The sequence below is a fragment of the Ursus maritimus genome, unplaced genomic scaffold (genome assembly GCF_017311325.1).
Source record: "Ursus maritimus isolate PB19 unplaced genomic scaffold, ASM1731132v1 scaffold_13, whole genome shotgun sequence".
In the NCBI taxonomy this organism is placed as follows: Eukaryota; Metazoa; Chordata; class Mammalia; order Carnivora; family Ursidae; genus Ursus; species Ursus maritimus.
This window is the reverse complement of record NW_024423675.1, coordinates 43778990-43806728: the sequence shown is the minus strand read 5'-3', so window position 1 is coordinate 43806728 and position 27739 is coordinate 43778990. Positions and strand designations below refer to the sequence as shown.

General features: G+C 39.5%; 1 protein-coding gene, 1 long non-coding RNA gene and 1 other non-coding gene across 3 annotated transcripts; 2 read left to right on the top strand and 1 right to left on the bottom strand.

Annotated features, from left to right (window-relative positions):
• The first annotated feature begins 134 nt into the window (after nt 1-134).
• IL22RA2 (interleukin 22 receptor subunit alpha 2) lies at nt 135-18873 on the top strand. Its single transcript, XM_008691055.2, has 5 exons — nt 135-428; nt 1112-1247; nt 3572-3750; nt 16568-16737; nt 18188-18873. Exons 1-5 carry the CDS (start codon nt 368-370, stop codon nt 18335-18337), a joined length of 696 nt encoding a protein of 231 aa, XP_008689277.1. The 5' UTR covers nt 135-367; the 3' UTR covers nt 18338-18873.
• LOC103663372 lies at nt 14956-27739 on the bottom strand. Its single transcript, XR_568758.2, has 3 exons — nt 27486-27739; nt 24972-25040; nt 14956-15390 (listed from the first exon to the last, which is right to left on the bottom strand). It is a non-coding gene; the product is annotated as an uncharacterized LOC103663372 (long non-coding RNA).
• LOC121102343 lies at nt 15228-15389 on the top strand. Its single transcript, XR_005834461.1, has one exon. It is a non-coding gene; the product is annotated as a U1 spliceosomal RNA (small nuclear RNA).

Genomic DNA, 27739 nt, shown 5'->3' with positions numbered 1-27739 from the left:
GCCCCACGAGCTGTTTTATTCCCTCACCTTCTAGTGCCTTGCACAATTCCTGCCCTACCCTGCCCTGCAGTCTGCCAATCCTCAGTGTTTTGCCTTTTCAGAGCGAACAAAGTCCCAACAAAAACAAGCTTCCATATTGAAGTGACTTACGACAAATATTTTTTGAAGTGATTTTTATACTTTTATAATAACCCTAAAATAATAAACAACATAGTGTGTTAAAAAAGTGAAATTGTAGTTGCTTCAAGGAACCATGGTTAAACCCAGAGGGGATGTCCAGCATGAGGATTCTTCAGTTTCCTCTTCTGTCCAGAGCTGAGCTCTCAGTGAAGGGACCACTGGTTGCCTGGCCAGTCGCGATCCAACCATGACGCCTAAACATTGCTTTCTAGGCTTCCTCATCAGTTTCTTCCTGACTGGTGTAGTAGGTAAGTGCTTCACGTCTTTTTAATTGCTCACAACTTTGTCATCTGAGTTTGCTCAAGGGATTGTTGAAAACGGCTCTAGTGCTTTTCTGGGCTTTGTCAAATGTTCAGCTTTCTTCTGACATGAAATGATGAGAACAGATATGGGGTCAGTTTCTCTCCACAACTTGCATAACTCCAGGTAGACTTAATAAGTAGCTACTAAAGAGGAGACACTTGAGAAACTTCATATCCTGAGAAAGGAGAAACCGAGTGCTGGGCTGAGGGCCTGGAACCAAAATGGATCCCAGGCAAAATTTCGCCTCAGTGTGGCCAGTAATATAATGGCTCCTAGGAAAGTGGGTGAGTGGCCTTGGTGTGGGCTTTTCATCTTGATCATTACATTCCATCACCATCACAGAAGGGACTGAGGACACTATTTCTTCACTGCTATTTACTCCCTCTGGAGCTTGGGAATGGGGTGGGAGGATATCATTTACATTTTACAGTTGTTCTGTAACTTGAACGTGCACAAAAATCCTTCCATTCAAGATTGAAAATGTTGACTTCTGGGCTCCACCTTTCCTATCTGTACTTCTAGCAACTACTTTAGGAAATCCTTCTGCAGGCATCCCACTGCGAAGTACTGCTAAGCACAATGGTGACCATGTTAATGTTCAAAGTTTTTCCTTCTCTTTGTATTTTAGAAACTCAGTCAGCTCCTGAGTCTCTGAAGCCTCAGAGAGTACATTTCCAGTCTCGGAATTTCCACAATATTCTGCACTGGCAGCCTGGGAGAGCTTGCACCAGCAACAGCAGTGTCTATTTTGTGCAGTACAAAATGTAAGTAATTTGAGCTTCCTCCGGGGGATCAAGATGGCCACTGGAATCACATGCTCTAGAATGCGGGGCTCTAGAATGAAAAAGTTAGGCTCTTTTTTCAGTTTCATGGGATTGAGAAGAAGCAGAGGTAGGGATAGGAGTGTCTTGTCTCCTTGAAAGCTGCCTGGGGACACAAAATGCACGAGAATGAGCAGCCTGTTGGGGAGAAGCTTCAGGCCTCAGAGACCCAGTGCCCAGACCTCACCGGCCGAGCCTTTGGCTTCACAGCGGAGCCTGGCACGTGGTGGGATCCCTCCATGTTTATCTAGCGAATGTTGGAAGCGACTTGCTTAGCACATAGTACGTACTCAACCAAGCTGACGAAGCCCCTGTGGGACACATGGAGATGAGTGTACAACGTATATTTTTAATTCCAAAGTCATTTTTGAAAACTTAGAAAATTCTTTTCAAAAACAAATGGCTGCTTTTGTAACGTGCTGCAGCATGTCTGTGCTCTTCGGGCTGCTTCTGGGGGATCATTGCCAAAACTCAGATAGAATCAATTCCTTTCCTGGATCAAGGCCTGGAAACAGAAGCTCCCAATTTGCAAACGGCACGTTTTTCCCCCCATACATTTCTGGGAGGGGGGGGGTTTGAGTCTCCTCCTTCTCTTCCATAGTTTGAGATGCTGGCTGAGAGATACTGAGAGAGCAGATATTACAGTTTCACGTTCACGATTTTTCATTCGAAATTCAGAAAATCAGATGTAGCTGTGAACCAAAATAGCAATTTTTATTCCATACACTCATCCACGTCTCTCTAGCACGGGGGTAGGTTCAAAGTCTGATTTTCCCATTAATTAACCTCTTGTTAATGTCACAAGAAATATTTCCAGAAGTTTTTCAGTCTTTAACTGCTGCTGCATTTCTCAACATATTTTGTATAGCAACTGTAAAATTTTTATGCATCTTTACAATAAAGATTTCTCCATTCTAAAAATAGATTTGTGCGTAGTGGGAGATACTCCAGCATATAGAATGTAGGGATTGGTGGGTTGTTGTTGGGTTTTTTTTTTTAATATATTCCCCTTAGGCAATATAAATAGGGCCTATTAGTGGTCCAGTGTTAAAAGTGGATTAGAAGTTGTTTCAAGAAGATTAAACTTCTGGACCCCATGGGAGAATTTAATACTTGTAATTATTTTTCTTAAAGAGGGCTCCCAAACTTTGAGATTCAGAAGACTTGGATCCGTTCCTCTCTATACGGTATTTTCAAGAGCACAGTACAATTTTATATTTTTCAAACCTTTCACTTTGGTTCTATTCCATTCACATGGGTCTACCGTTAGTATCTGTCCCACTTAGGAGACGACAAAAGAAATGAGGTATCACATTACAAAGAGAAGCCAGCCACTATAGCTAAATTCAGCTAGCAAAGACCACGTCTCAACAATAAATAACAATTAAAAACATCAAATGGTGCTCCATGTTTGTAACTGGCTCTGCTGTCATGGTATCCTTTGATAAAATGCCACTGCTGCCATCATACAGTTTACAGAGTACAGACACCGAAGTACCCCTCATTATATGGCTGGAGAGCTAGATTTCAAGTCTTTCCACAAATATTTTGGGAAGACTTTTGCCCCAGCTTCTCATCTCTACTCTGTGCCCACATCGTCTTATTGCACCGTTTCTGATTTGTGAGGGAAAACGAAGGGAACAATTAATCTTCCCTTCTGCTGTTACACCATCTCATACTCTTGGGCTGAGTCAACTTATCTGTGTCTTTGCCCTTTTTTTCAAGGGCTGCCCTCCCTCACTCCTAGCTCCTGATTATAGGACTCCCTCACTACAACCCTTACTCCATTTTCAACAAAAAGATCGACCAGATGCGTTGGGTAAGCAATACCTGAGATGAAAAGTGGTAACGACTTCTCAGAATCAGCCACATTACTCAACAGCAGGCTGATGAGAAGTGAAGAAAACCACAGGGCTGAAACCTCAGAAACATTAAGGATGTGGGAAGCTAGTACTCAAAACTGGAAGTTGGTTCATATACCAGAAGAAAAACTTCACTAAGTATTAAAAACCCCAAAACCCTTTTGCTACAAATACAGAAGGTGTCAGGCTTGAGTTTATCTTTCAGCAACATAATGCTTTGATTAACAAGAGTAAAAATTTTTTTAAAGATATTTGAGAGTAGTCAGAAGCTTTCATAGGGGTACTGATGTTGGAGGACAAATCCCAACCAGGCTAAAAAATTAATAGACTGAAAAAAATGGAAGGCTCCTTCAATGGGGGGGGGAACCCAACAACCCTCAGACCTTTGTCTTTTCCCTTCTATAGATATGGACAGAGACAATGGAAAAATAAAGAGGACTGTTGGGGTATTCTAGAATTCTTTTGCGACCTTACCAACGAAACATCAGAAATACAGGAACCTTACTATGGGCGGGTGAGGACCACCTCGGCTGGGATCCACTCTGGCTGGACCATGACACAGCGCTTCACTCCCTGGTGGGAAAGTGAGTTCCATGGAGTTTCTTTGTATTTGCTCTTCCTGCCCCTGAGTAGCCCCACAGAGCAGGCCGTGTGCTTTGCTGAACTCTACGGCATCATCTCATTTGACCTAATTCTCAGAACAACCGTAGAAGATGGCTTTTACTGTCCTTATTTTATAGCCCATGAAATCAAGGCCCTGAGGCTCCCGTGGTTGGCCAGGGGTCCTGGCTTGCACAACCCAGGTCGGGATTCACATTCTGCTGCATCTGGCTGCAGAGCCCACAAGCTAGCCTGCTGCCAGACTGCTATCTCCTAGGAAGAAAAGTAGTTTCAGACAGCAGACAAGGAGTCCTAATGCTCTAGTCCTTTCCTGAGCATGGGAGTGAAGTTCCTATTGAGGAAATTAAGACTTTTTGTCATTCCCCTAAACGGGAGACCAAAAGTTTGCTCTTATATCCATTCTTCAATGACATATATTCTTTTTCTAATTTAGTCATAATCCTAGAATAATATAATCTAAAATGTAAATTATAAGATAAACCATTACCATGTAAAAGAGTAGACAAAAGGGGAAGAGAAAAAGAAGAGTGCTTAGTGTGTGTGTGTGTATATATATATATATATCAAAGCAAGAAAGAAAATCTGGATATTTACTGCAGTCCTCATAATCACCACTAGTCATGAAGGTAGTTAATATTTATAACTTCTCTCAGTGTTAACTCAATGTTCACTTTCTTTCCAGCCAGTACCTCAGCTCTTCACTCTCATGGAGTTGGGGTCCTTTTGGTCTTTCCTGTATCCGTTTAACAATCTTACATTAATTTTATTATTGAATATAGGAGCTCTAAGAGGCACCCCAGAGGATAGCCAGGAATACTTCTACCTGGTCCTATTGTCTATATAGCAACTCTTCCCCTTGATACTTGGAACCAGTTGCCTCAGACAACACACAAGGACCTCATTTTCTCCTTGTTGGTTAAATGGCATGAAGAGCTCCAAACAGTCAGGAGGCAGCTTCAAGTTCCAACAACCATTGTTAAAATCAAGTGTATGGGAAACAAACACTTTCATGAGTCGTTCACCGTATTTAATAGTGAGGATCAGCCCTCCCACTTCCACTTCTTACGTCCTAGGCCAGTGAATGCTATCTGTGACAGAAACGGCACCATATACTGGTCACAAGATTAGAGCATATACCAGCTCATATACCACCTCACAAGGTCCTGTCTCTCAAACTGAGTTTTCAGTTAGCTACTTTACCTTCCTACGAAGCCAGGGGTTTCTGAGTGATGGGCTATATCAGAAGACCAAATATTCCTGCGGGTATGAGACTGACTTGACCTCTTCCACATTAAGTTGGTTCTTCTCTCATCACCAATGTATCGTTGAGTATTATGCTCATGAATAAGACAGTTGCTACATTCACTGTGGGGTGGTCAGCGGGACTGCTGATAAAATCATTGAAGTAGAGAAGACAAATCTATCATCAGGAAAGTGTCCATTCCACTGCCTCTTGTCCCCTCACTGTTAGAAGGGATAAAAAAAATCTATATACAGTGAACTATACTAGGGGTTCAGCATTGGTCCTTACAGAGAAGTTGGACTGTCAGTTGTGTCAGCCTAGCCTTGGCCAAAGGAAGTCCATATTGTTGAGTCTATATATAGTCCCCATCCCTTTCACACAGCCATTTTGTTCATGAGCCTAAGGAGCAAGCATGAGACCCTGGAGAAATAAATTTTCACTGCCTCCACGTAGAGTTTTTAAAACAACTTTATTGAGATATAATTGGCACCCTTTTCAATTACCTATATAGTGTGTACAATTCAGTGGTTTTAGTATATTAATAGATATTACAACCATCATCCTCAGCCAATTTTAGAACATTTTCATTACCTCAAAAAGAAACACCATACCCCTTGGTTATCACCCTCCTAGTTTCTCATTTCTCCAGCCCCTTCGCCCAAGGCAACCACTAATCTACTTTCTGTATCTATAGAGTTAGGAACTCTAATATTCTTGACATTTCACATGAATGGAATATGTGGTCTTTTGTGACTGGCCACTTTCACTTAGCAAAATGTTTTTAAGGTTCATTTACGTAGCATGTATCAGTACTTCTTCCTGTGGCTGAATAATATTTCAGTACATGACTATATCACATTTTGTTTATCTATTACTCAGTTAATAGACATTTGAATTGTTTTTACATTTTGGCTATTATAAATAGTGCACCTATAAACATTCATGTACAAGTTTTGTGTAAACAAATGTTTTTATTTCTCTTAGGTATATACATAGAAGTGAAATCCCTAGGTCTCATGGCAACTCTATGTTTAATCATTTGAGGAACTGCCAGACTATTTTCCAAAGCAGCTGCACCATTGTACATTCCCTTCAGCAGTGTATGAGGGTTCCTATTTCTCCACATCCTTAGCAATACTTACCCGACTTTTTGATTATAGCTGTCTTAGTCGGTATGAAGTGGTATCTCATGTGGGTTGTTTTTTGTTTGTTTGTTTGTTTTTTGTTTGAGAGAAAGAAAGCACAACAGCAGGGTGAGAGGAAGAGGGGGAAGCAGACTCCCCACTGAGCAGGGAGCCTGACGCTAGGCTCGATCCCTGGACTCCGGGATCATGACCTGAGCCAAAGGCAGGCACTTAACTGACTGAGCCACTTAGGTGTCCTCCTCATGTGGTTTTTGATTTGCATTTCCCTGATGATTAATAGTGTTGAGTATCTTTTCATATGTTTATTGGCCATTTGTATTTCTCTCTTGGAGATTTATCTATTTAGATCATTCACCCATTTTTAAGTTGGATTATTTGTCTTTTTATTATTAAGTTGTAAGTGTTCTTGATATATTATGGATACCAGACCTTAGTCAGTTATGTGATTTTCAAATATTTTCTCCCATTCTGTGGTTTGTCTTTTCACTTTCTTGATGAAGTGATTTGAAGCACAAAAGTTTTTAATTTTGATGAAATCCAATCTGTTTTTTCCCTGTTGCTCATGCTTTTGGTAATATCTAAAAATCTTTTGCCAAATCTAAGGCTATGGAGGTTTATCTCAAGTTTTCTCAAAAAGAGTTTTATAGTTTTAGCTCTTACATTTAGGCATTTGATTCATTTTGAGTTTATTTTTGTGTATGGTGTGAGGTAAGGGTCCACCTTCATTCTTTCATAAATGGCTATCCAGTTGTCCAGTGTCATTTGTTGAAAAGGCTATTCTTTTACCCTTGAATGATCTTGGTGCTCTTGGTGAAAACAAGTTGATCATAGACCTGTGGGTTTACTTCTAAATTTTCAATTTGATTCCAATGATCTATGTCTTTCCTCATGCCAGTACCACGCTGTCTTTTGTTTTGTTTTGTTTACGATTTTATCTATTCATTTGAGAGAGAGAGAAAGAGTGGGGTAAAGTGGCAGAGGGAGAGGGAGAGACTTCCTGCTAAGCCGTGAGCCTGATGCCCGGCTCCATCCCAGGACCCGGGATCGTGACCTAAGCTGAAGGCAGGCACTTAACTGACTGAGCCACCCAGGCACCCCCACCCTGTCTTGATTACTGTTGCTTTGTAGCAAGTTTTGAAATTGGAAAGTGTGAGCCCTCATACTTTGTTCTTTTTCAAGATGGTTTTGGCTATTCTGGGCCCCTTGCAATTCTATATCCATCTAGATTTTTGAAAGCTTCCTTTTGGCAGGTGTATTTTGCTTTGCATTCACATGGACACAGAAATATTTGCTTAGGGGTCCATCAATATACTTTTTATCCAGATCTCCTGCAACCAACTGAGTGTGTATAACATTGTAACAGTCCACTTCTGGCCAGTACCATCATGTATGTCATGCAGAACCTTCTGGGAACCAGGCTGCTGCTGCTTTTTTTTTTTCTTCTTAAGTTAAATGGTCATAAGGGACTCTTCTAGATGCCATAACTATAGAGGAGGAAAAAGTAGTTGGTCGGTAGGTGTAGTTGCACTGAGAAGATAAACTAAATTGATGGTAAGACCTGCTAGAGGCTGGATTCCTATAATCTATTTCCACTTAATGTTGGCATGTTTTTGAGCACTTCGTGATGTTCTGTATCAGAGGACACCCAGTTCATGATCGGAAATTCAGGTCACATGTTTCCTTGATATCCCTTGATTCAAGTGTTCAGTTTATATCAGGGCTCAGGAAGTCTAGAACTTTTTCTCAAAAGAAAAATAGCTATTTTCTAAAGAGTGTATAGCTTTGTTCCAAAAATCCGAGGACTTAGAATTGCCACAGTCTCTAAATAGCATCCTGATCTGCCACAGATAATTTGAAGATTGTTGGATTTCCTGGACCATAAAAGACAAGTGGCCAAGCTGCTTGTTTGCAACAGAAACTAGTTGAGAAGTCTGTCATTTCGTCTGGGTCCTTTTCAAAGCTCAAAATCTTATGGGTTACTTTGCAAATGGGTAACACACCTAAATGTGGTATGTGTTTCCGACAAAATGCACAGTGGCCCAACAAACGCAGTGAATCTTTCTTAGTGGTAGAGGATGCAAAGTGAAGCAACTTGCCTTTCACTTGAGAGGAAATATCTCAACAAACCCCAGAGGAAATTTTGCTCCAACACTCTGCTTCAGTGTATCTTACTAAAACATCTACAGTGCGTAGGAATTTAGGTATACAAATTTCAATCAGTATCGTGTGAGCAGTTTAGTGGACCAACACGATACCTTGTGGTACAAAGATCAAGGACTCTGTGTATTATATGTGACAGAGACCCAGATGACAACGAAAGCCAAGTGAAAGGAAATTGTTCTGATGCTTTCTAATTATTGGACAGAGGAAAGAAAACACCCTCCAGTCCAGAGCTCTATTGATCGGCTCCAGCACAGAGACACTGTAACTGAATAGCAAGCACACCACGGTCACCACCTGAGTACACTTACAATGATCCCTTTGATTATTCAAGATTATTGTTATTTATCTTTCTGGAAGAGGAGGGTATACTTCAAATAAATGAGTCAAGTGGGGAAGTGATACATCCCACTACCCCTGCATTTTTCAAGGCGTTTTTGATGCACAAATTTTGTTCAAAAGAGAAACTCCGTTGGCTTCCACTTGGCCTTCCATCCCGTAATAACTTCCATGCCACAGATCAGGGAACCAGAATGGAAATGAATCCTGTCAGTTGTTGGGTATATCTCATTAAATTTACTTTCATTACCTGACCACTATAAGAATGCACTGTAAGAGGCATTCTGAGTCTGCGGAGATTATCATCAACTCAGAAACAGGGTCCCATTACTGGCCAGAGTTTGTACTTACTTTCTCCAATTCACAATTATCCTCTAGGGAAGGATGAAAGAAGATTTATCATAAAACTGGTAGCAGTGTTATTTGACTTGCCTTCCAAATCTCACCCTAGTGATCTAACTAGTGCCATATCCAATTAAATCCAAACTAATTAGATCATGTCCAGAATGGTAGATGCATTGGAATTTAGAAAAAGTCATCTTTAGTTTTGCAAGTCTTCAAGTAGTAGAAGAGTGGAATGGGGGTTAAGAAAACTATCCATGGCATCTAGAACAGTATTTCTTGGAACAACTTGAGATTCAAGCCCAATACACCCCACCAATTCTCTGGTTGAGGAAATGGAGACTGCATGACTATGCTGGTATACAGCAAAGAGGGAGTTTGCGGAGTAGTTTAATTACTGTATTTGAGCCTAGTAAAGGGGTCAAGTTCAAATTTGTTCCTCAAATAAGGCTTTCTTGAGTGTGATCCACTAGGTTGATAAGATTAGCCAAAGACATTGGCTGAGATGAGCTTCAACTCAATTACATCTTAATTTAGATAGTGTTGTGTCAAGAAGAGTTTGTGATCTCTCTGTGTGACCTTTCTATGAAGGAAAAACCCCCAAAAACTAAAAAAACCTTCTGCCAGGACCTCTTAAGAAGAAAGCAAAACTGGAGCTCTTCTTGTTGAAGAGATAATGAGAGCCCTTCTCACTTGCCTGTTTCCTTACCTCTAGCTTTGCCTCTCCTGTCACAGGTCCTGAGGCTTTCTGAAGATAATGTTTTGGGTTGTTTTTTTAAGATTTTATTTATTTACTTGACAGAGAGAGAGAGCCAACAAGAGAGGGAACACAAGCAGGGGGAGTGGGAGAGGAAGAAGCAGGCTCCCAGTGGAGGAGCCTGATGCGGGGCTCGATCCCGAAACTCCGGGATCACACCCTGAGCCGAAGGCAGATGCTTAAGGACTGAGCCACTCAGGCGCCCCTGAAGATAATGTTTTAAAAAACACGTTGCTAAGCTATTAGGACAGCTTGTTCCTAGAGTCTGTGATACAGGCCTAATGAATCAACTGGCTGCATTGACTCGCCTGAGACCTGTTTCTGAACATTGGGGTGTGGTTTTAGGTTAAGGGGTTCTGGCTCCTGGTATCTACCTAGGGAAAAAGCAACATCACAAAAAACACAAACAAACAAACAAACACGAAACACTTCTTAAGTTAAGCAGCATTTGAGGCTCAGTATGATTTCAGTTATCTAAAACCATATTTTCTTGAATTAAAAACAGCTGTGGAGTTTTAAACTAGGCCTGATTTTCTAATGGAGTGACTTAAAGTCAGATTAAATAATCACCTTGGCTCCATTCATTCCACAAGTATTTATGAAGCACTTACTATGTTCTGGGCATTATGCTAGGTCCTGGGGAGAAAATAGCAAGCACAGCAGACACAAAGAAGTTTCTTCCTTCATAGAGATTTCTGTTTAATGGAGAAGACAGACTTTAATAAAATAATAATACAAACAAACGTAACACGATACCAATGGCAGACGGTACAAAAGAGACCCACAGTGCTATGGGAGCCTAGTCAAGGAGGGACCTGACCAGGGATGTCAGGAAGAGCATCTCTGGGGAAATGACACTTGAGCTAATATCTAAGATGAATAGAGGTTAACTAGACAAAAATGTTGAAGGATTTCCAAGCAAAGGGAATAGCACTGGCAAAAGCCCTCTGGCAGGAGGAAGTAGGTCAAGTACAAGAGACTGAAAGACAAATGCATGGTGAAGAAGAGTGGGCAGGAGGAATGTGAAATAAGAGGGGACTGGAGAGATAGACCAGGAGTGAAATTTTTCTATTAAGGAGTTATGACTTCTTCCAGAAAAATATAAAGTAATTTTTTTAAAAAGATTTATTTATTTGGGCGCCTGGGTGGCTCAGTTGGTTAATCATCTGCCTTCGGCTCAGGTCATGATCCATGAGTCCCAGGATCGAGCCCTGAATCAGACTCCCTGCTCAGCGGGGAGTCTGCTTCTCCCTCTGCCCTTCACCCAACTTGTGCTCTCTCTAGCTCTCTCTCTGTCTCAAATAAATAAGTAAAATATTTTTAATTAATTAATTAATTAGTTAACTAATATTAGAGAGAGAGAGTGCATGAGGAGGGATAGAGGCCAAGGGAGAGAATCTCAAGCAGACTCCCCACTGAGCACAGAGATTGACATGGGGCTGGATCTTACCACCTGGAGATCATGACCTGAGACGAAATCAAGAGTCGGACACTTAATCGACTGAGCCACTCAGGTGCCCCTGGAAAAATATAAATTAATTTTAATCAGGGATGACATGATCAGATTTGTGTATTGAAAAGATGACTTTGGCTATATCTGGAAGTACAGATCAGAAAAAGAAGAGATTGGACACAGGTAATCAAGTCAGTTGAGTTCTTGTAATAGTCTGTAAGAGTTGGGATTTGGCTTGAATTAGGATAATGGAGAGGACTATAGAAAATTTTTCATTGAGGAGGCATTTGGCAGGAAAAAATGGCAAGGCTTGCATATAGAAATAAGGAAGAAGGACATATCAAAGATGACCTCCAAGCTTCCAGCTGGCAAAATTGGATGAATCGCTGAAATTTTTTTATGAGGTTTGATGGAAAAAGACCAACGTGATGGGGTACAGAGTATTGGAGATCATAAACCAATTTTGAATATGTTGAGTTTAACATGCTTTTCAGATATCCAAGGGAAATATCTATGCAGATCCCCAACTCTATTAGACACACATTTGCATGTAGTACAATGGGCATTGACAGGACTGCCTAGGCAGGAAGAAGTATTGAGAAGGAGTTTTGAGTAAGGCCAGGTATTGAAAGAATCTCCAGAAAGGATGCCTGAGTTGGGAAGATAAATCTCAAAAGGAGACTGAGAAGTAATAGCCAACAAGGTAGGAGAAACCCAGCGGACTGATATATTTGTGAATACTCTGGGAAGAGAATGTTTCAAGGAAAGAGCAGTTGAGTAAAATGGCCTTGTGAGGTCAAGTACTCTTAAACTGTCCATTGTAACACAATCACAATTCAGTGCATAGGTCAAGAATGGTCACTCAGTTGCAAAGCTCAGCATCCTAGATTATGCACCAGGAGCTCCTGTGATGTCTGCATCCAGGCTCACTGGCATTCTAGGCCAATACTTGAAATACATACTTCACCTGTATTTAAGATGAAGTATCACATTAAGCAACCAAATCTAAGATAATGAAGGTACACATTCAAAAGACAGGTTCTGCATGCATATGATTAAAAGAAAATTCTTCAATAATAATAACTTGGGCCAGAAGAGGCAAAGATTGATCAGCTTACACATAAATATTTTAATGAAAAAAAAAAAAAAACAACACAGTAGCATTTAACCTTGCCAGTATTCATCTTTAACTAATGTCTACCAATTGAAGTGAGTCTAAACTCTGAGTCACATTATTAGAAAAGGACAGGATTTTTTGGCTTTTGGGTTTGTTTTTTTTTTTTTTTTGGTACTAGATATGTGAAAAGAATGTTAGAAATACGTTTATCCAGGAGAAAATTAAATATACATCAAACTAGCCTACAAAACTAAGCAATAACTCATTCTTCTCAGTTTGCAAGGGATAGACAAGGGGTCTGTGGTCACTGGAATTTGGAGCATGGAAATCACAAAGAGGATTAAATACCAACCACTTCACAAAATTAAAGTGTAAACAAAGGGAAACTCCTTCACCAAGCAATTAGGCAAAATTTCTCATGTTTGAAAAGTGAATTAACAACTTTTGGTTTCAGATTAAATGGGGTAGGGCGGGAAGTTGTGAGGGTAGAAATCATCCTCTCCTAAAATGCTTATAAAGTCTGGATAAAACATTACACATTCTTTTAACTCTACGGAGGAACATGAAAGAAAGGAAGGGAAATCTCCGGGGGCCCGAAACAAAGTGGCTGGAAACCAGAAGGGAAACCAGAGGATAAACAAAGTGAAGCCTTATTGTCCTCAGGGCATTTTCCCAACTTGGTAACTAGACCCTGAGTGGTAACAGCCATTCCTGGAGCAGAAGACGACGTTTCAGGCCCACACAAGGTGGAGAGTTACAACTAGTACCCTCACAAAACCTTGGACATTTGGAGGGGTCCTATAGATTAAAGAGCAGACTAAGAAAAACCCTTCCAAGAAAGAGGAAACAGAAGAGGGCGTATGTTTCAGTTTCGGCTCTGTTAGCAATCAGGTGTTTCCTAAATTCATAAAGGCTTGAGATTCAAATGTACCCAACTTTTGTGTTTCAGAAAACACCAGCTTGCGGTTGAACAAGGTTGATGGTGCCTCAGGACAGCTTGCAGACACAAAACCAAATACCAGAGTTCAGAAGCAATGCGACACACACAGGGTCATTTGATTTGTGTCCACAATGTAGTTCAGTGGAGTCACTACGCTCTAAATGAGACTAAATAAAACAATAAATCTTGTTCCCCTACATGGCCCATTTACAAAATCAAGTCTGGCTGGCTGAAAACAATAAAACTCAGCAGCTGTGGCTTGTGGGCCAAAGTGCCTGCTTCTATTTTTGTAAATAAAATTCTATTGTAATATAATCACCCCCATTCATTTACATTTTGCCTGGAACTGCGTTCATACTACGTACAAGCAAAGGCAAAGTGGAGTAGTTACAACAGGTACACGTACCACCTGAAGGCTGAAGTATTTATTATCTGACCCTTTACAGAAACTGTTTGCGGACTACCATTCCATAAGATAACATGGGAGAATATTTTTCATGACTTTGGGATAAGCAGATCCCCTAAAGTACTAATGCTGTCGGAAATAAATGATAAATTGGACTACACTAAAATTAAGAATTTCTATTTATCAAAATAAACTATTAAAAAGATGAAAATGTAAATCACAGAAGATATTTGTACATTCTGAACATGAAGGACTATGTTCAGAATATACAAAGAACTCTTACAAATTAAGAAGAAGAAGACCAGACAGCCAATTAAAGAATGGTCAAAAGACTTGAACGTTTCTTTGCAAAAGAGGACACCCAAATGGCCAATAGACACATGAAATTCCATTAGTCCTCAGGAAAACGCAACTCAGAAACACAATGAATTGGTACTATACATTTACCAGAATGGCCAAAACTAAAATTTATAAAAATAATAATGTCAAGTGTTACAATGTAAAAAATAGGAACTTTCATATACCACTTAAGGGAATATAAATTGGTGTGTCCGCTGAAACATGGAAACGTCTATAAAAGCTAAACCTATATAAAATAACCTAAGCCTGTGAATAAATTGTGATATTCATACAATTAAATACTACATAGCAATCAAAAGAACAAACTCTTGATACATGCAATATGGATGGATATATATATATATGAATATATATAGATATATATGAATATATATCGTTTGCTAGGGCTGCCATGGAATACCACAGAATACCACAGAATACCACAGACTGCCTGTTTAAGCAACAGAAATTTCCTTTCCCACAGTTCTGAGGCTACAAGTCCAAGGCCAAAGGGCCGGCAGGTTTGGTTTCTTCTTGGCTTTCTCTCTGTGTCCTCACATAGTCACCTCTCTGTGCTCATGCATATCCATGTCTTCTTATAAGGACACCAGCCATATTGGATTAGGGCCCACTCATACCACCCATGAACTCAGTATGACTTCATTTTACCTTAACTACCTCTTTAAAGGGCCTGTCTCCAAATACAGTCATATTCTGAGGTACTAGGAATTAGAGTTTATGAATGTATATGGGGGAGCCTGGGTGGCTCAGTCAGTTAAGAATCCAGCTCTTGATTTTGGCTCAGGTCATGATCTTGGGGCCATGGGATCGAGCCCCACATTGAGCTCCACAGTCAGCATGGAGTCTGCTGAGGTTCTCTCTCTTTCTGCCCCTCCCCTGCTCATGTGCACATGCTTTCTCTCTCTCTCAATAAATGAATAAAATCTTAAAAAAAAAAAAAACTAATGTGTATGGTGATAGAAGTCAGAACAATTGTGGTTATCTTCTGGGGTTAAGTAATGGGAGAGAACATGAAGGAACTTGCTAATAATGTCCTGTTTTTAATCTGTATAATAGCTATTCAGGAGTGTTTATTTGTAAAGATTTGTTGAGCCATATGATTTATTTATTTATGATTTATTTACCTGTCAATATCTATCTTACAGGTCAACAAAAGTTTATTTAGAATTTAAAAATTCGTACTTACCTGGTGGGGGAGATAGCATGATCACGAAGGAGGTACTCTCAGGGTGAAGCTCGTCCATTCACTCAGGTCATCCTGAGCCCTCGATTTCCCCAAGCACGGGGAACTCGGCTGCACAATTTCTGTTGGTAGGGGACTGTGTACATGCTTTCCTCCGACTTAAAAAAATTTAAAAATTAAATTTAAAAAATTCAAACAAAAACAACAAAAAAGAAAGTATCAATTTAAACATGTGCTTACAACAAAAACACAAGGGAGCAGATCAGTATAAGCAAGTTTGGAACAAACAGTCCTCTCCGGGACTAGCCTTTCAAATATTTATAATAGTGGAAGCAAATAGCAAAGTAAATAAAGACATAACAGAGGAAATAAAAGCGTAATTAAAGTACAAAATATTATTTTTAAGGGCCAAATAGATTGAAAAAAACCCAAATAGAGCTCATCAAAATGAAAAAAAAAATCATTGAACTAAAAAAAATAATAATATGAGGACTTAAAGATCAGTTTAGACATGGCTGAATAGTAAATTGGTGCACTGGAAAACAGGTCTGAAAATAACAAATTCTAACAGATGGTGAATTGAAATTCTAGAAGTTAAGCATATATATCTTTCCATGCACCTATCTGTCCAGCTATCTGTCTAGCTATTATCTTTCTTATCTATCAAGAATGGTTAATTTTTGAGAATTATAAAAGATATGAATGTACAAACTGAAAATATATAATGAATACCAAACGAGAGAACAACAATATCCATCAAATAATTCATTACACCTAGGATTATTATAGTTAATCTGAGGAAAATTAAAGTGATGATTAATTTATCCAATTTTTTTTCTGAATTCATAATGATCTGGTTAATGATATCAAGATCCAAGGACCAAAAATTCTCACTCTGGATCGTTCCCATGCTATTCCATAGCATAAAACAGAATCCTGTTGAATGAATTTTATAGCAACATGTTCAAATGGTTTTAAAGCTACTTTGAAATTTTGCATCTTTAAGAACCTATGAAATATTTGCCCTACAGTCCTATGATTTCCACCCAAATAACTTTTTAAACTTCATTTCCCAAAACAGTTGCTATGGGCTGGGAAAATGATTGATAAATTTCTCCTTAAAGCTGAATCTGAAGGTATCAGTCTTTGCAAAGAAAAAATTATCTTTAAAGAAACCTCTCAGACATTCATATTTTAGGTGTCAGTAGTATCTCTTCATAATGATTTCTGCCAGATCTCTGAATTTAATCGTGACTTCTTGTTATTTATAATGTGTTCATGTGAAATATTGTTATTTTTTGAATGATTTGTCAAATTTTCCTATTCCTTCTCCAGCAAAAATAGATCCTCCAGTCCTGAATATAACCCAAGTTAATGGATCTTTGTGGGCGATTCTCCATGCTCCAAGTTTACCATACAGAGACCAAAAAGGAAAAAATGTATCAATAGAAAATTACTATGAGCTAGTATACCGAGTCTTTATAATTACTAATTCACTGGAAAAGGTAAGTTCAGGTGAATAGATAAGTTTAGTATTTTTCTTTTGTTTATTTTAGTAATATTTTAGCTCTAAAGTAGGTCCTCTTTTTTGCCACTAGATCCCCTCTTACTTTTCTTAACCTTTTTTAAAGTTCCTTCTCACTTCCACCCTCACTGATAAACAATTAGCTCTTGGCATCACTATTACAACTCTTGTGTTTGTGTATTTACGTTTGTGACTTTGCTCAGCTAGTGTTCACCTATCTTGCTTGTATATTCATAATTGGTGTTAATGATATTTAATTCCATTTAATGACCACACATACTCATTTTTATGGATTTTACACAAACTTTTTTTTTAGTGTTATTGATTCATTAGTTGCATATAACAACCAGTGCTCATCACAACACATGCCCTCCTTAATACGTATCACCCGACTACCCCATCCTCCCACCCCCCTCCCTTCTGTAACCCTTAGTTTGTTTCCCAGAGTCTAGAGTCTCTCATGGTTTGTCTCCTTCTCTGATTTCTTCCCATTCAGTTTTCCTTCCCTTCCTCTGTTGTCTTCCGAGCTATTCCTTATGTTCCACATGTGATGAAACCATATGATAATTATCTTTCTCTGATTGACTTATTTCACTTAGCATAATCCCCTTCAGTTCCATCCATGTCAAAGTAAATGGTAGGTATTCATCCTTTCTGATGGCTGAGTAATATTCTATTGTGTATATGAACCATATCTTCTTTATCCATTCATCTGTTGAAGGGCATCTTGGCTCCTTCCACAGTTTGGCTATTGTGGATGGTGCTGCTATGAACATTGGGGCACAATTTTTAAGTGGTTTTGGATCATGGCATTGTGTCTTTGTGGCAATTTTGCTAGAATATTTTAATCCACCATCAGTGCCTTTATCTTGTTTGATGCTTAATTGAATGTTGCTTTTCAGTGTCATCTAAGGCAGGGTTCCTTTGGTTCTAAGGAACAGAAACGTATTTGAACTGGTTCAAATAAAAAAAGGGGGAGGGGAGGAGTTTCATTAGGAGGTAACAAGTGATCTTAGTGACAGGTCGATGCAGGAAAGAAAGTGCTGCCAGGTTTTGAAGTGACTAGGAAGGACAAATGGAGACGTGGGTCTTGAAGGATCTGAGTTCATCTCTCTGGCCACAGGTTGTGTGTCTACAGTGGTCTCCATGTCTCCTCCATTCTCCTCACTGTACAGTGCAAATTCTTGGAAAAGAGACTCTGGCCACTGGGTCAGCCAGTCTACAGCCCTCATGTTGCACGTACACACCCATGACCTGCCCCGTTTATCAGGCTCTGAATGAGGACTCTGGAGGAGGATGTGTCTGGGAAGAAACCCTATAACCCAACTACTACTGAGACCATGGACAATTTATTAATTTTATCAAAAATAGAGCAAATTAGTGACTAACCAAAAACCATTTATCATCTTATTTTTCCCCTTTTTGTATAGGAGCAAAAGGTATATGAAGGAGCTGGCAGAGTTGTCAAAATTGGAACTCTGGCACCTCATGCTGGTTACTGTGTGGTGGCTGAAATGTACCAGCCCATGCTAGACCGAAGAAGTCAGAGAAGTAAAGAGCAATGTGTGGAACTTCCTTGAAGGGGTATGGAGTGCTCCACAACACGGAAATCAAAAGCTCTCTAAGAATGGGGGGCTCATGATTGAAGGATCTCACTGAAAGTTGTGTTTATATTTTCTTGATGCAGTGTTCACCATTACATCTTGGGGAGCTCTTTGTTTGTCCATTCTTTCTTCCTTTACATTTTACTTATAAACTAATTTAAGCACCACCTCTCAAAACATTGGAATTTATAGAGGAGGCAGAGAATAAAGGGCTCTCTGAAATGCAGAACTTTATTTCTTAATGTAACATCCCAACAACAATCTGCATTGCTCTAAGACAGCTAAGTAAACATTTGACAGCCAAGGTTAGAGTAGACATTTAATAAAATATTGTTGGATTAATTTTTTTAAGATAACGTTACAGACAGAAACAATTCTGAAGCAATCCTTTTCACTCTCTATTGAAACAGTTAACTTGACATAGATAGGCCAATTTTTACATAAATGGAACTTTTACTTGAATGAATATTTTCCTATATGTTTCCTAGTTCATATGAATATACTTTTTCATACATTTCTATTATAAAATACTTCTACTTAAGAACTGGTATTTTCTTTTAAATTCTATGTAAATAAATAGTATTTGAAAAAACTTCTCATGATCTCTGGATTAATATCTAGATTAATATTGACAATAACATCTAAATACCAAAGGAATCCTATGCAATACAATATCCCTCATTTAATACATACTCACATTAAGGTTCTCTTTTCTGTGTTTGTTTTGTTTTTTAATATTGCCCTAAAATAATTTATCCTTATTCTCAAAATCCAGTAAATATCTTTCAGCAACAAAGTGAAAAGAAACTTTGACTCCAATTAATACCATACTTACTACTCAGCCCCCCAGGCAAAGGGTCTCTTGCTGGGGGCACCTTCATATTCTCTATATGCAAGGATGTTTTGAGTGACATTTTGACTGGGGGACATGGGGGATGGTTGGGGAGCAGGTAGAGAGGTTTGCTTGGAGCTGAAAGCACACAGCGGGAGGTAGGTATATTTGGGAGAGGAACTGAAGTGGGCAGAGATTATAGAGCTAAAGAAAACCATCAGAGACTTCCCAGCAGCTCCGCTCCCCCCCGCCCAACAAAGGTCTGTGGCCTAAGGCTTAGTGTGGCAACAAAGAGCTGCTTTCTCCACTCTGGGCTTAGTCTTGTATATGTGTTTAAGGCTGTCTTTCTTGTGAAGAGATACATATCAGGGAATATTTGTACAGTTCCTCATGAAAACTGCCCCGAGATGTGATTAAAAATACAGTAAATGCTTCTGGTTATATACAATTACACACAATAATAGATGGATTAAAAATAACCCAGAATTGCTTGGAGGGAGAAAGTAAGAGACAGAGCAAGAGCTAGAGAATTAGTTTCACTGCTTTCCCATATGGTCAGAAAAAATGAATCTGGGCATAGATCTAGAGACAATCTCAGCCCAATACCAAAAACTGACCATAAAAATGGATGAAGGGATGGTCATGTCTCTGGGCACATCCCTCAGCAGGTCCAGGCTTCAGTCCGTACAAGTCTGCATTTGCACATACATTATATCTCTAACCCTCACACCTGCCCACAAGGCAGTCATGATTATCATGGAAGAGATGGTCACTTACTCTACAGGCGAGCCTCCGATAAGTTGTGATTTGACAAGGTCAGAGACCATAGCTATCTGCTACACAGCTTAAGCACTTTTATCAGACCCTCTAGAACTTTCTCTGGGATTTTGTACTTACAGATATCCCTTTAGTCTCCTAGTTAAAATTCCTTTAAAAAAAAAAGATTATCTATTTGAGAGAGAGAGTGTGAGTGGGGTGAGGGACAAAGGGAGAGAATCTTCAAGCGGACTCCCCACTGAGCACCTAGCCCAACACGGGGCTCAATTCCATGACCCATGAGATCACGACCTAAGCCTCAACCAACAGCTGGACACTTAACTGACAGAGCTACCCAGGCGCCCCTAAAATTCCTCTTTTAAATGTTGGTTTTACTCTGTCGAACTTTGGGACTTTTTCTTCTTTAATGTCAGTCGGTATATTAAAGGACAAGTATTGAGTTTTAGGACAAGAAAGGAACGGGGGCAGGAAGATCCAATGGGACAGCTGGGCAACTGGTGGTAGCCATCTGCTTTTAGGGACAAATAGAGCAGCCCAGTAGTACTTGTTTGTCCTGGATGGTTGGAAGGTATGTATTCACTGGAAAGATCTCTTAAGTCTATACAGTTACGGGAAAGATCTCTTAAGTCTATATAATTTTAACAAACATTCTCTAGCTGGTAAATTACATCTCCAAGTTGCCTTGAAGACTAGTATCAATAATTTCTATGGTATCTTGATTTTCAAGAAGAAATTCAGGAATTTATTTTGTAACAGAAGACCCAAAGTTTTCAAGACAAAAACCAAATCCAAAAAACCAAAAACCAAAACCAACAAAAATAGCAATAAAACAACCTGATGAGTTGAAAAAGCTGATTTGCAATAAACTCTAGACAAGCCTTTTAAAATTATAACCATAGCAATTCTTAAATCAAACTATATGATTCCCTTTAATTATATGCCATTTACCCAGAGACATAAGTGAACTTGGAGAGTAGAACATTTTTTATTGTTTCAGTGGATTTTCTTTTGCTTATCATGCTGGTTGGTATCACATTCTCCAGAAAGGAAAGTGGGCCTCTGTGTCTTAACAATAATAAAACTCACTACATAGCCCAGTGCTTGGTGTTGCCCAGACCGAACCACCAAAATTGATCTCCACAGAAGAAGAGTGATCCTGAGAGAGGGACCTTGACCCCAATGCCCCAAAGATGGATTTTTTTTTTCTTTTTAAAGCTAAAACCTCAATCCCTTTCAGCACTTCAATGATAGCTAGCCTCTCTTTATTTACCTCCTGGGCCTGCTGTGAGCAGGGCCTGGTCCACTGGGTATTCCTTCCCCTGTCTAGGCCTTCCTCCTGTCTGACCCCCCGTTGGTGATGGAAGCAACCATGAGCCAGTTCTGCCAGATATTTGCATTGGGGTTTTTATCTATCAAAGATGAATCTGGAGCAATATACTTTGCCTTGAGTAAAACTAATTCCAGACATACTGTGCAACTAGAAATATACATTTTAGGCAGAAAGGCCCTGTTCCCTGCCCTTGAAATCATACCGAGGCTCATGATTCTGGAGGCGGGTCTATTTAATCCTGTTCGAGGTCTAAGAAGAGGGAGGTGGTAAGAAGAGGCAGCACAGCAGCTGTGGCCATCACTGCAGAGCTGGTCCTATCTTCCCAGTCACCTGTCATGTCATCCACCGACTCCAAGATTGCCGCTTGATGGCCCCCACAGCTCTGCTCTTCTTTTTTGCCTCTGTTAGTCACCTTATCAAGGGGGTTTCCTCACCCCCCCCATATGCACAGCACCTCCCTCCACCTACCTAGTGACTTAGGTAGGTCAATCAGGGTTCTTCTCAAATATTGAGAGCAGAGGAGAGATGCCTGCTCTTTCCTCTGGGATCATGCACTGTGAGGATCAGTCAAATGTGGAACGGCCAGGGGCCAACTTTCCCACCGGACAGAGAAGCCATTAGTGACGGAAGTGAACACAAAAGGAAAGCAGAGCAGAGATGGAGAGAGAGATTTCTGACAGTATTCAAGTAAATCTGGCTGCACTTTGACTTGAGCGAGGAAATAATTTGCTTTTCCCCCTTACTTTACTTTCACTAAATTTCTATCACTTTCAACCCAGAGATCCTTGACTAGTAGAATAAAATAACAGTTTCTGTGTGGCATGAATTGTGTGCTGTACAACAAAAGTAGACTTTTGCTGTGTCTACTACAACCTTTAAATACTGAGAGGAACATTGCTAGAAAGTGTGTCTTTCTACAGATGATAAAATTAATGCAGTTTGGGCTCTGGAAAGGCATACAAATGTGTATTATTCTGGTCAGGGTGTTATCAAAGATGGGGTCAGCCACAGCCGTATGTGTTCAGCAAATTTTCAACTTGGTTATACCGCTTGGTTCAGTTTGCTAATACCTTGGCAGTCAATACATGTGACTTTCATTTCTACTCATTTTTAGAACAGCAAATCAAGGTCTCATGCGATAGTCTTCAGAAATCATATGGCTGTATGAATATTATAACCAAAGAGACAATATCTCCCTCTTGCTCTATTAATATAATCTTCAAGGTCAAAAGTTCCTTTTAGAAGGCTCCAGGTTCAGGCCACAAATATTTGTTGATGTCCCAGTATATGCCCCTCGCAGTACTAGTGACTATATTCCATATACCACACTTACAATATCTCCAGTATTTGTTTCAAACGCTTACAGCTCTCTTGTTCTTTGTCTTACACACACACACACACACACACACACACACACAGAGCAGCTGCCATTATAGGCTCCTAGCATGTCATCTCTACTGGTTTGAGAACAGGGCTTTGTAACTCTGTCTAAATTCCAGGCAAGACCTGACTTCACCACTATCTTCCATATTTGCTTAGAGAACAATATTTTGGGTTGTTTAAAATTAATCTGCTATTTTTGGTTTTTCTCAAAATAACTTTAGCAAAGAAGAATGTTTCTGGAACCATTGTTTGTCAACTCCTTAACATAACTCCAGCTTACAAGTGTATTTCTGTTCTTATTTTTGATGTTGTATGGCGCCCCAGGACACAGTCCTAGGCGTCGATAGTGTTGCCACAGTGGCAAGAATGGAGCTATGGAGATAAGACACTGAGAGTCTGCCAAAACCTCCACGGGCTGGGACCCACTGCCATTAATATATAGTGTTCCAGTGGTTCAAGTTCATTATGAAAAGTAATAAATCTCATTCTTTTAAGGAAAAGGTAGTTGAGATCATTATTCTTTTCATAAAAATATACAAAGAAAAGTGAGCTCACATTGTTCTGGAAAGAAAAGATCTACTACTAAGATCTGAACTTAATCTCTCAGCACCTTCACCCTGAATGGGTGCAAATTCCTTTTCTTTCCTGCCAATAGTGAGAAAAATAATCTAATAGGAAAACAGCCTAAGAACTTCCTTCACTAGCACAATAACTAGTACAACATAGGCACACTTTTAAGTGTTTGTTGACTAATTGAATTACGTCCCCTGCACAGACATTTGTTATTCTTTCAGGATGCTTTATATTGGAACTACTGTCTTATGTTTGAGGAATTCCCCCCTCCCCCAGTTTATGAAATAGTAGCAGATGTTCCCTTACAACTAAAGGCCAAGTACTGAGGCTCTGCCAATCTGACAGCCTGGCCCCAGGCTTTGAATCCCCAAATAGGTTTCAAACAAACAGTCTTGTGAGGAATCCATTCTGGCCAGCGTGGTGAGAGAGTGCACGGAGACGGCCGTGGCTGCAGGTTTGGTGGCAGCACCTGATGGCTAGTGTCTGAGCTTTAAGTGGTGTAAGTTGCACCCACTGGTAGCACAGGAAGCTTAGTGGACCAGTCTGCAAGACAACTTGGACATTGCTCCTGGCTGTGCAACCTCCAAACCAGGTTGTCTTCCCTGCCTCACTCCCACACTCCAGAGCCTGTGAGTTATCCAGAGTACACGTATTTCTTTCTATTAAAATCAAGTTATAACTTACATGCCAAAAAGAACACAAGTGTTAGGGATATAGGTCAGTAATTCTTACCTATATATTCTGTATGTATCTCAGACCAAGATATAGACTATTTCCAACATGCCGAAGGCTTCTTTGCATAGCTCTCCCACTTTGTATCCCCAAGGGGTACACACATCCTGATTTCTATCTCAGAGACAAGTTTTTCTGCTTTTGAACTTCATATAAATAGAATCGTACAGTATGTAGTATTGTGTGTCTGCTTTCATTTAATGTTAGTTATGTAAAATCCATCCATGTTGTAGCATGTATCAATAGCTCATTTCTTTAAATTAATGTGTAGACTTCTATTGTATATTTAAAACACAATTTATCTATTGCATCCATAGACATTGGGTTGCTTCTAGTTTGGGGCCATCACTAACAAAGTTTCTAAATTTTTCTTATGTATGTTTCTGGTAGACATACTCACAGATTTCTGTTGGATATATATACCTAGGAGTAGGTCATTAGGTTTAAGTATGTTTAGCTTTAGTGGATTCTACTAACAAACCCATTTTTTCAAAGTATTTTAATTTGTATTCCCACCAGTAATACAAGAGAATTTGAGTTGTTCTATGTCCTTGTAAATATTTGGTATTGTTAATATTTTAAATTTTAGCTATAATGGTGGGTATTTAGTCATATCTCAGCTGTGTGTGTGTGTCTTTAAGTGAGCATGTATTAGGGGGTGCCTGGGTGGCTCTGTCAGTTAAGGTTCTGCCTTTGGCTCAGGTCATGATCCCAGGGTCCTGGGATCGAGACCCACGTCAGGCTCCCTGCTCAGTAGGGAGTCTGCTTCTCCCTCTACCCCCTCCCTGCTTGTGTGTTCTCCCTCTCAGGCTCTCGCTCTCAAATAAATAAATAAATAAAATCTTTTTAAAAAATAAATGAGCACGTATTAGAGATTTAACTCATGAATCAGAGTCCTGGAAGAATGGTAAAGCTTATTCAAAGGACTACAGGAGGGAGAGAAATATTTATAGTCATTGAAAGAAAGAATGTTAGACACAAACCTGGTTAATGTCCTAGAGGTCAATGAAACTATAATCTTCAGGGTTATCTTCTGAAAATCATACACATCTCTACAGGAAGAAAAAGCAAAATAAAATCCCTTTTATCCCTTATTAATTGTTCCTTCATTGCTATCGTCAATAATCATGTATTTCAGCCTGATACACTTACATACATGCAACAAGAATTATTATTTAACATATAGAAGCCAACTGGTGGTATAATCAGCACATCTAGAGTTGCACCTGCTTAAAACCAGAAGATTAACTTCCATCTCAAAATTTTGCAGAAATTGTATTTTCAATAGTCTCCATCTCTCCAAAGATATTTTTTCAATTGTTCTTCTATTCCAAGTTTAGAAAACTAAGCCCAAGAAATTCATCTCCACCAGATTTTACCTACAGGTTCTATAAATGTGGGTGAGTTCTTCTCTCTTCAAGGTCCCCAAAATCTTTTAAAACACCAAGCAAGCTTGGGGATGCTGGCTGGTTCAGCTGGTAGAACATGTGAATTTTGATTTTGGGGCTGTGAGTTCAAACCTTATGTTGGGCATAAAGCCTACTTAAAAACAAACAAACAAACAAACAAACAAACAAATGCTAAGCCCATCAGGAATTGACCTTCCTTAGTATGTAAGAATGGATCTCTGTAAATCAAGGCAGGTACTAAACCATTTTACTAGCGGGCTTTTTAGGCATTGGTTCTACATGTGAAGTACCACCCTTGTTCCACAATGGTAGGTTTGTCATACTTATTTTAAGAAACTTATTGACCCTGGGGTGTCTGGGTGGCTCAGTTGAGGGTCTGACTCTTGATTTTGGTTTGGATCATGATCTGGGGGTCATGGGATTGAGCTTTGCATGGGGCTCTGCGCTCAGTATCTGCTTCAGATTCTTTCTCTTCCTCTCCTTCTGCCCCTCCCCCTCCTCACGCGTGTGTTCTCTTTCTCTCTCTGAATGCATAAATAAAATCTTTAAAAAAATTATTGACCCTTTAAAAAAAATTATGTTGTGCAATCAATTCATCAAATTATATTCTGGTTAAAAGGGCTATTATTGATTCCACGCAAGTAACTACATTGCCACTAAAGGGGGAAAGCTTCACTAGCAATCATTGTTTCTAAATTCCAAGGACTTAGTGAGAATGATAAACTTTCAAAAATATTCTACTTAGGGGCGCCTGGGTGGCTCAGTCGTTAAGCGTCTGCCTTCAGCTCAGGGCCCGATCCCAGGGTTCTGGGATCGAGCCCCGCATCAGGCTCCCTGCTCCGCTGGGAGCCTGCTTCTTCCTCTCCCATTCCCCCTGCTTGTGTTCCCTCTCTCGCTGGCTGTCTCTCTCTCTGTCAAATAAATAAATAAAATCTTTAAAAAAAAATGTTCTACTTAACTAGGATTAGAGATGAAAGAGTTTGAGATAGATTAAGTAGCAATATTTATCATATATCTATCAAAATACAACATTACAAATATACATTATTTCAATAAAAAATCAGTTAGATGTTTTTCATCAGTTCCTTGTGTTTTATTTGATTAATTCTGACATCCCTAGATATTGGGGGTGGGTAGTCTGTGCTACATGAGTTCATCTGTTTCTGGACTGAAGAGGGTTCTGGAAATCCTGACAAAGACTCATGGTATAATCTGAAAACTACCTAAACACTATTCACTCAGAAGCTCTGCTATTCTGAGTCTGGTCTTCAAAGTAACAATAGATGCAGAAGTATCTGGTAGAGTCCTTTCCACTAAGTCTCTGAAACCATTTTTTTCTGTTACAGATCCATTTCTAGAGTTTTAGCTTATGGCAGAACCTCTAGGCATATACGAGAGGAAGACTGAAATCATTTGTCTATGAGAAGACAGACTGGCTGCAGTTAATTTGTTATAATTGCTACTAATATTAGAATGGAGGAAACTGAAATTTTCTATCAGGGTATAATACATATTTAATTTGTGAGGATTTTTGTCAATATTTCTCCTGAAGGTAAGAATGGCCTATGGATAGCCAGGGCATTCACAAGTTTCCATGACCTTCCAATCTATCCTGTAAAGTTGTCCATGTTCGGAAACACATTTATCAGTAATACTTTATCAACACAGAATTAACCCATGAAAGGCTGAACCTTTCCTTTATTTGACAGCTTTCCCATGCAGCTCTTATAACAGTGTTGAACTAACTAAAAATAATATGGGCCGTACCATACCATACCTACCTACCTACATACACACTTACATCTCTTGCCTGGAGGACCTCCAGGGAACCACAGTTTGTAATAGGTTATTCGTAAAACATCTCGGAAAAAAATCTTTTTGCGCATCCAAGATCTGATCTTGGAAAGACAAAACCAATAGAATTAACACAGAAGGAACTCACTTGGCTCAATAAAGTAGGTGCTAGTGATCAGTGATCAGAGAATGACCATAGTGGGTAGTCTGGCCGCCTACTGTTAAGAGTGATCAGATAGCATTTAAAAATCAACATAACAAAAGGTAACACAATTGCAAGAAAACTTAACTCACCCAGCAGTAACTTTATGACTGACGTTCTTATAAAACTAGGCAAATTTAGACACAGACGCAGGAAAGGCAGCCACATGAAGATGGAAATAGAGTTTGGAGTTATGAAGCCACAAAACAAGGAATGCCTAGGATTGCCAGCAATCACCAAAAGCTTGAAGTGGCAAGGAAGGATCCTCCCCGAGGCCTTCAGAGACAGTATGCCCTTCCAATGCCTTCATTTCAGACATCAGAACAAAGTTCTTGTCTGGACGCAG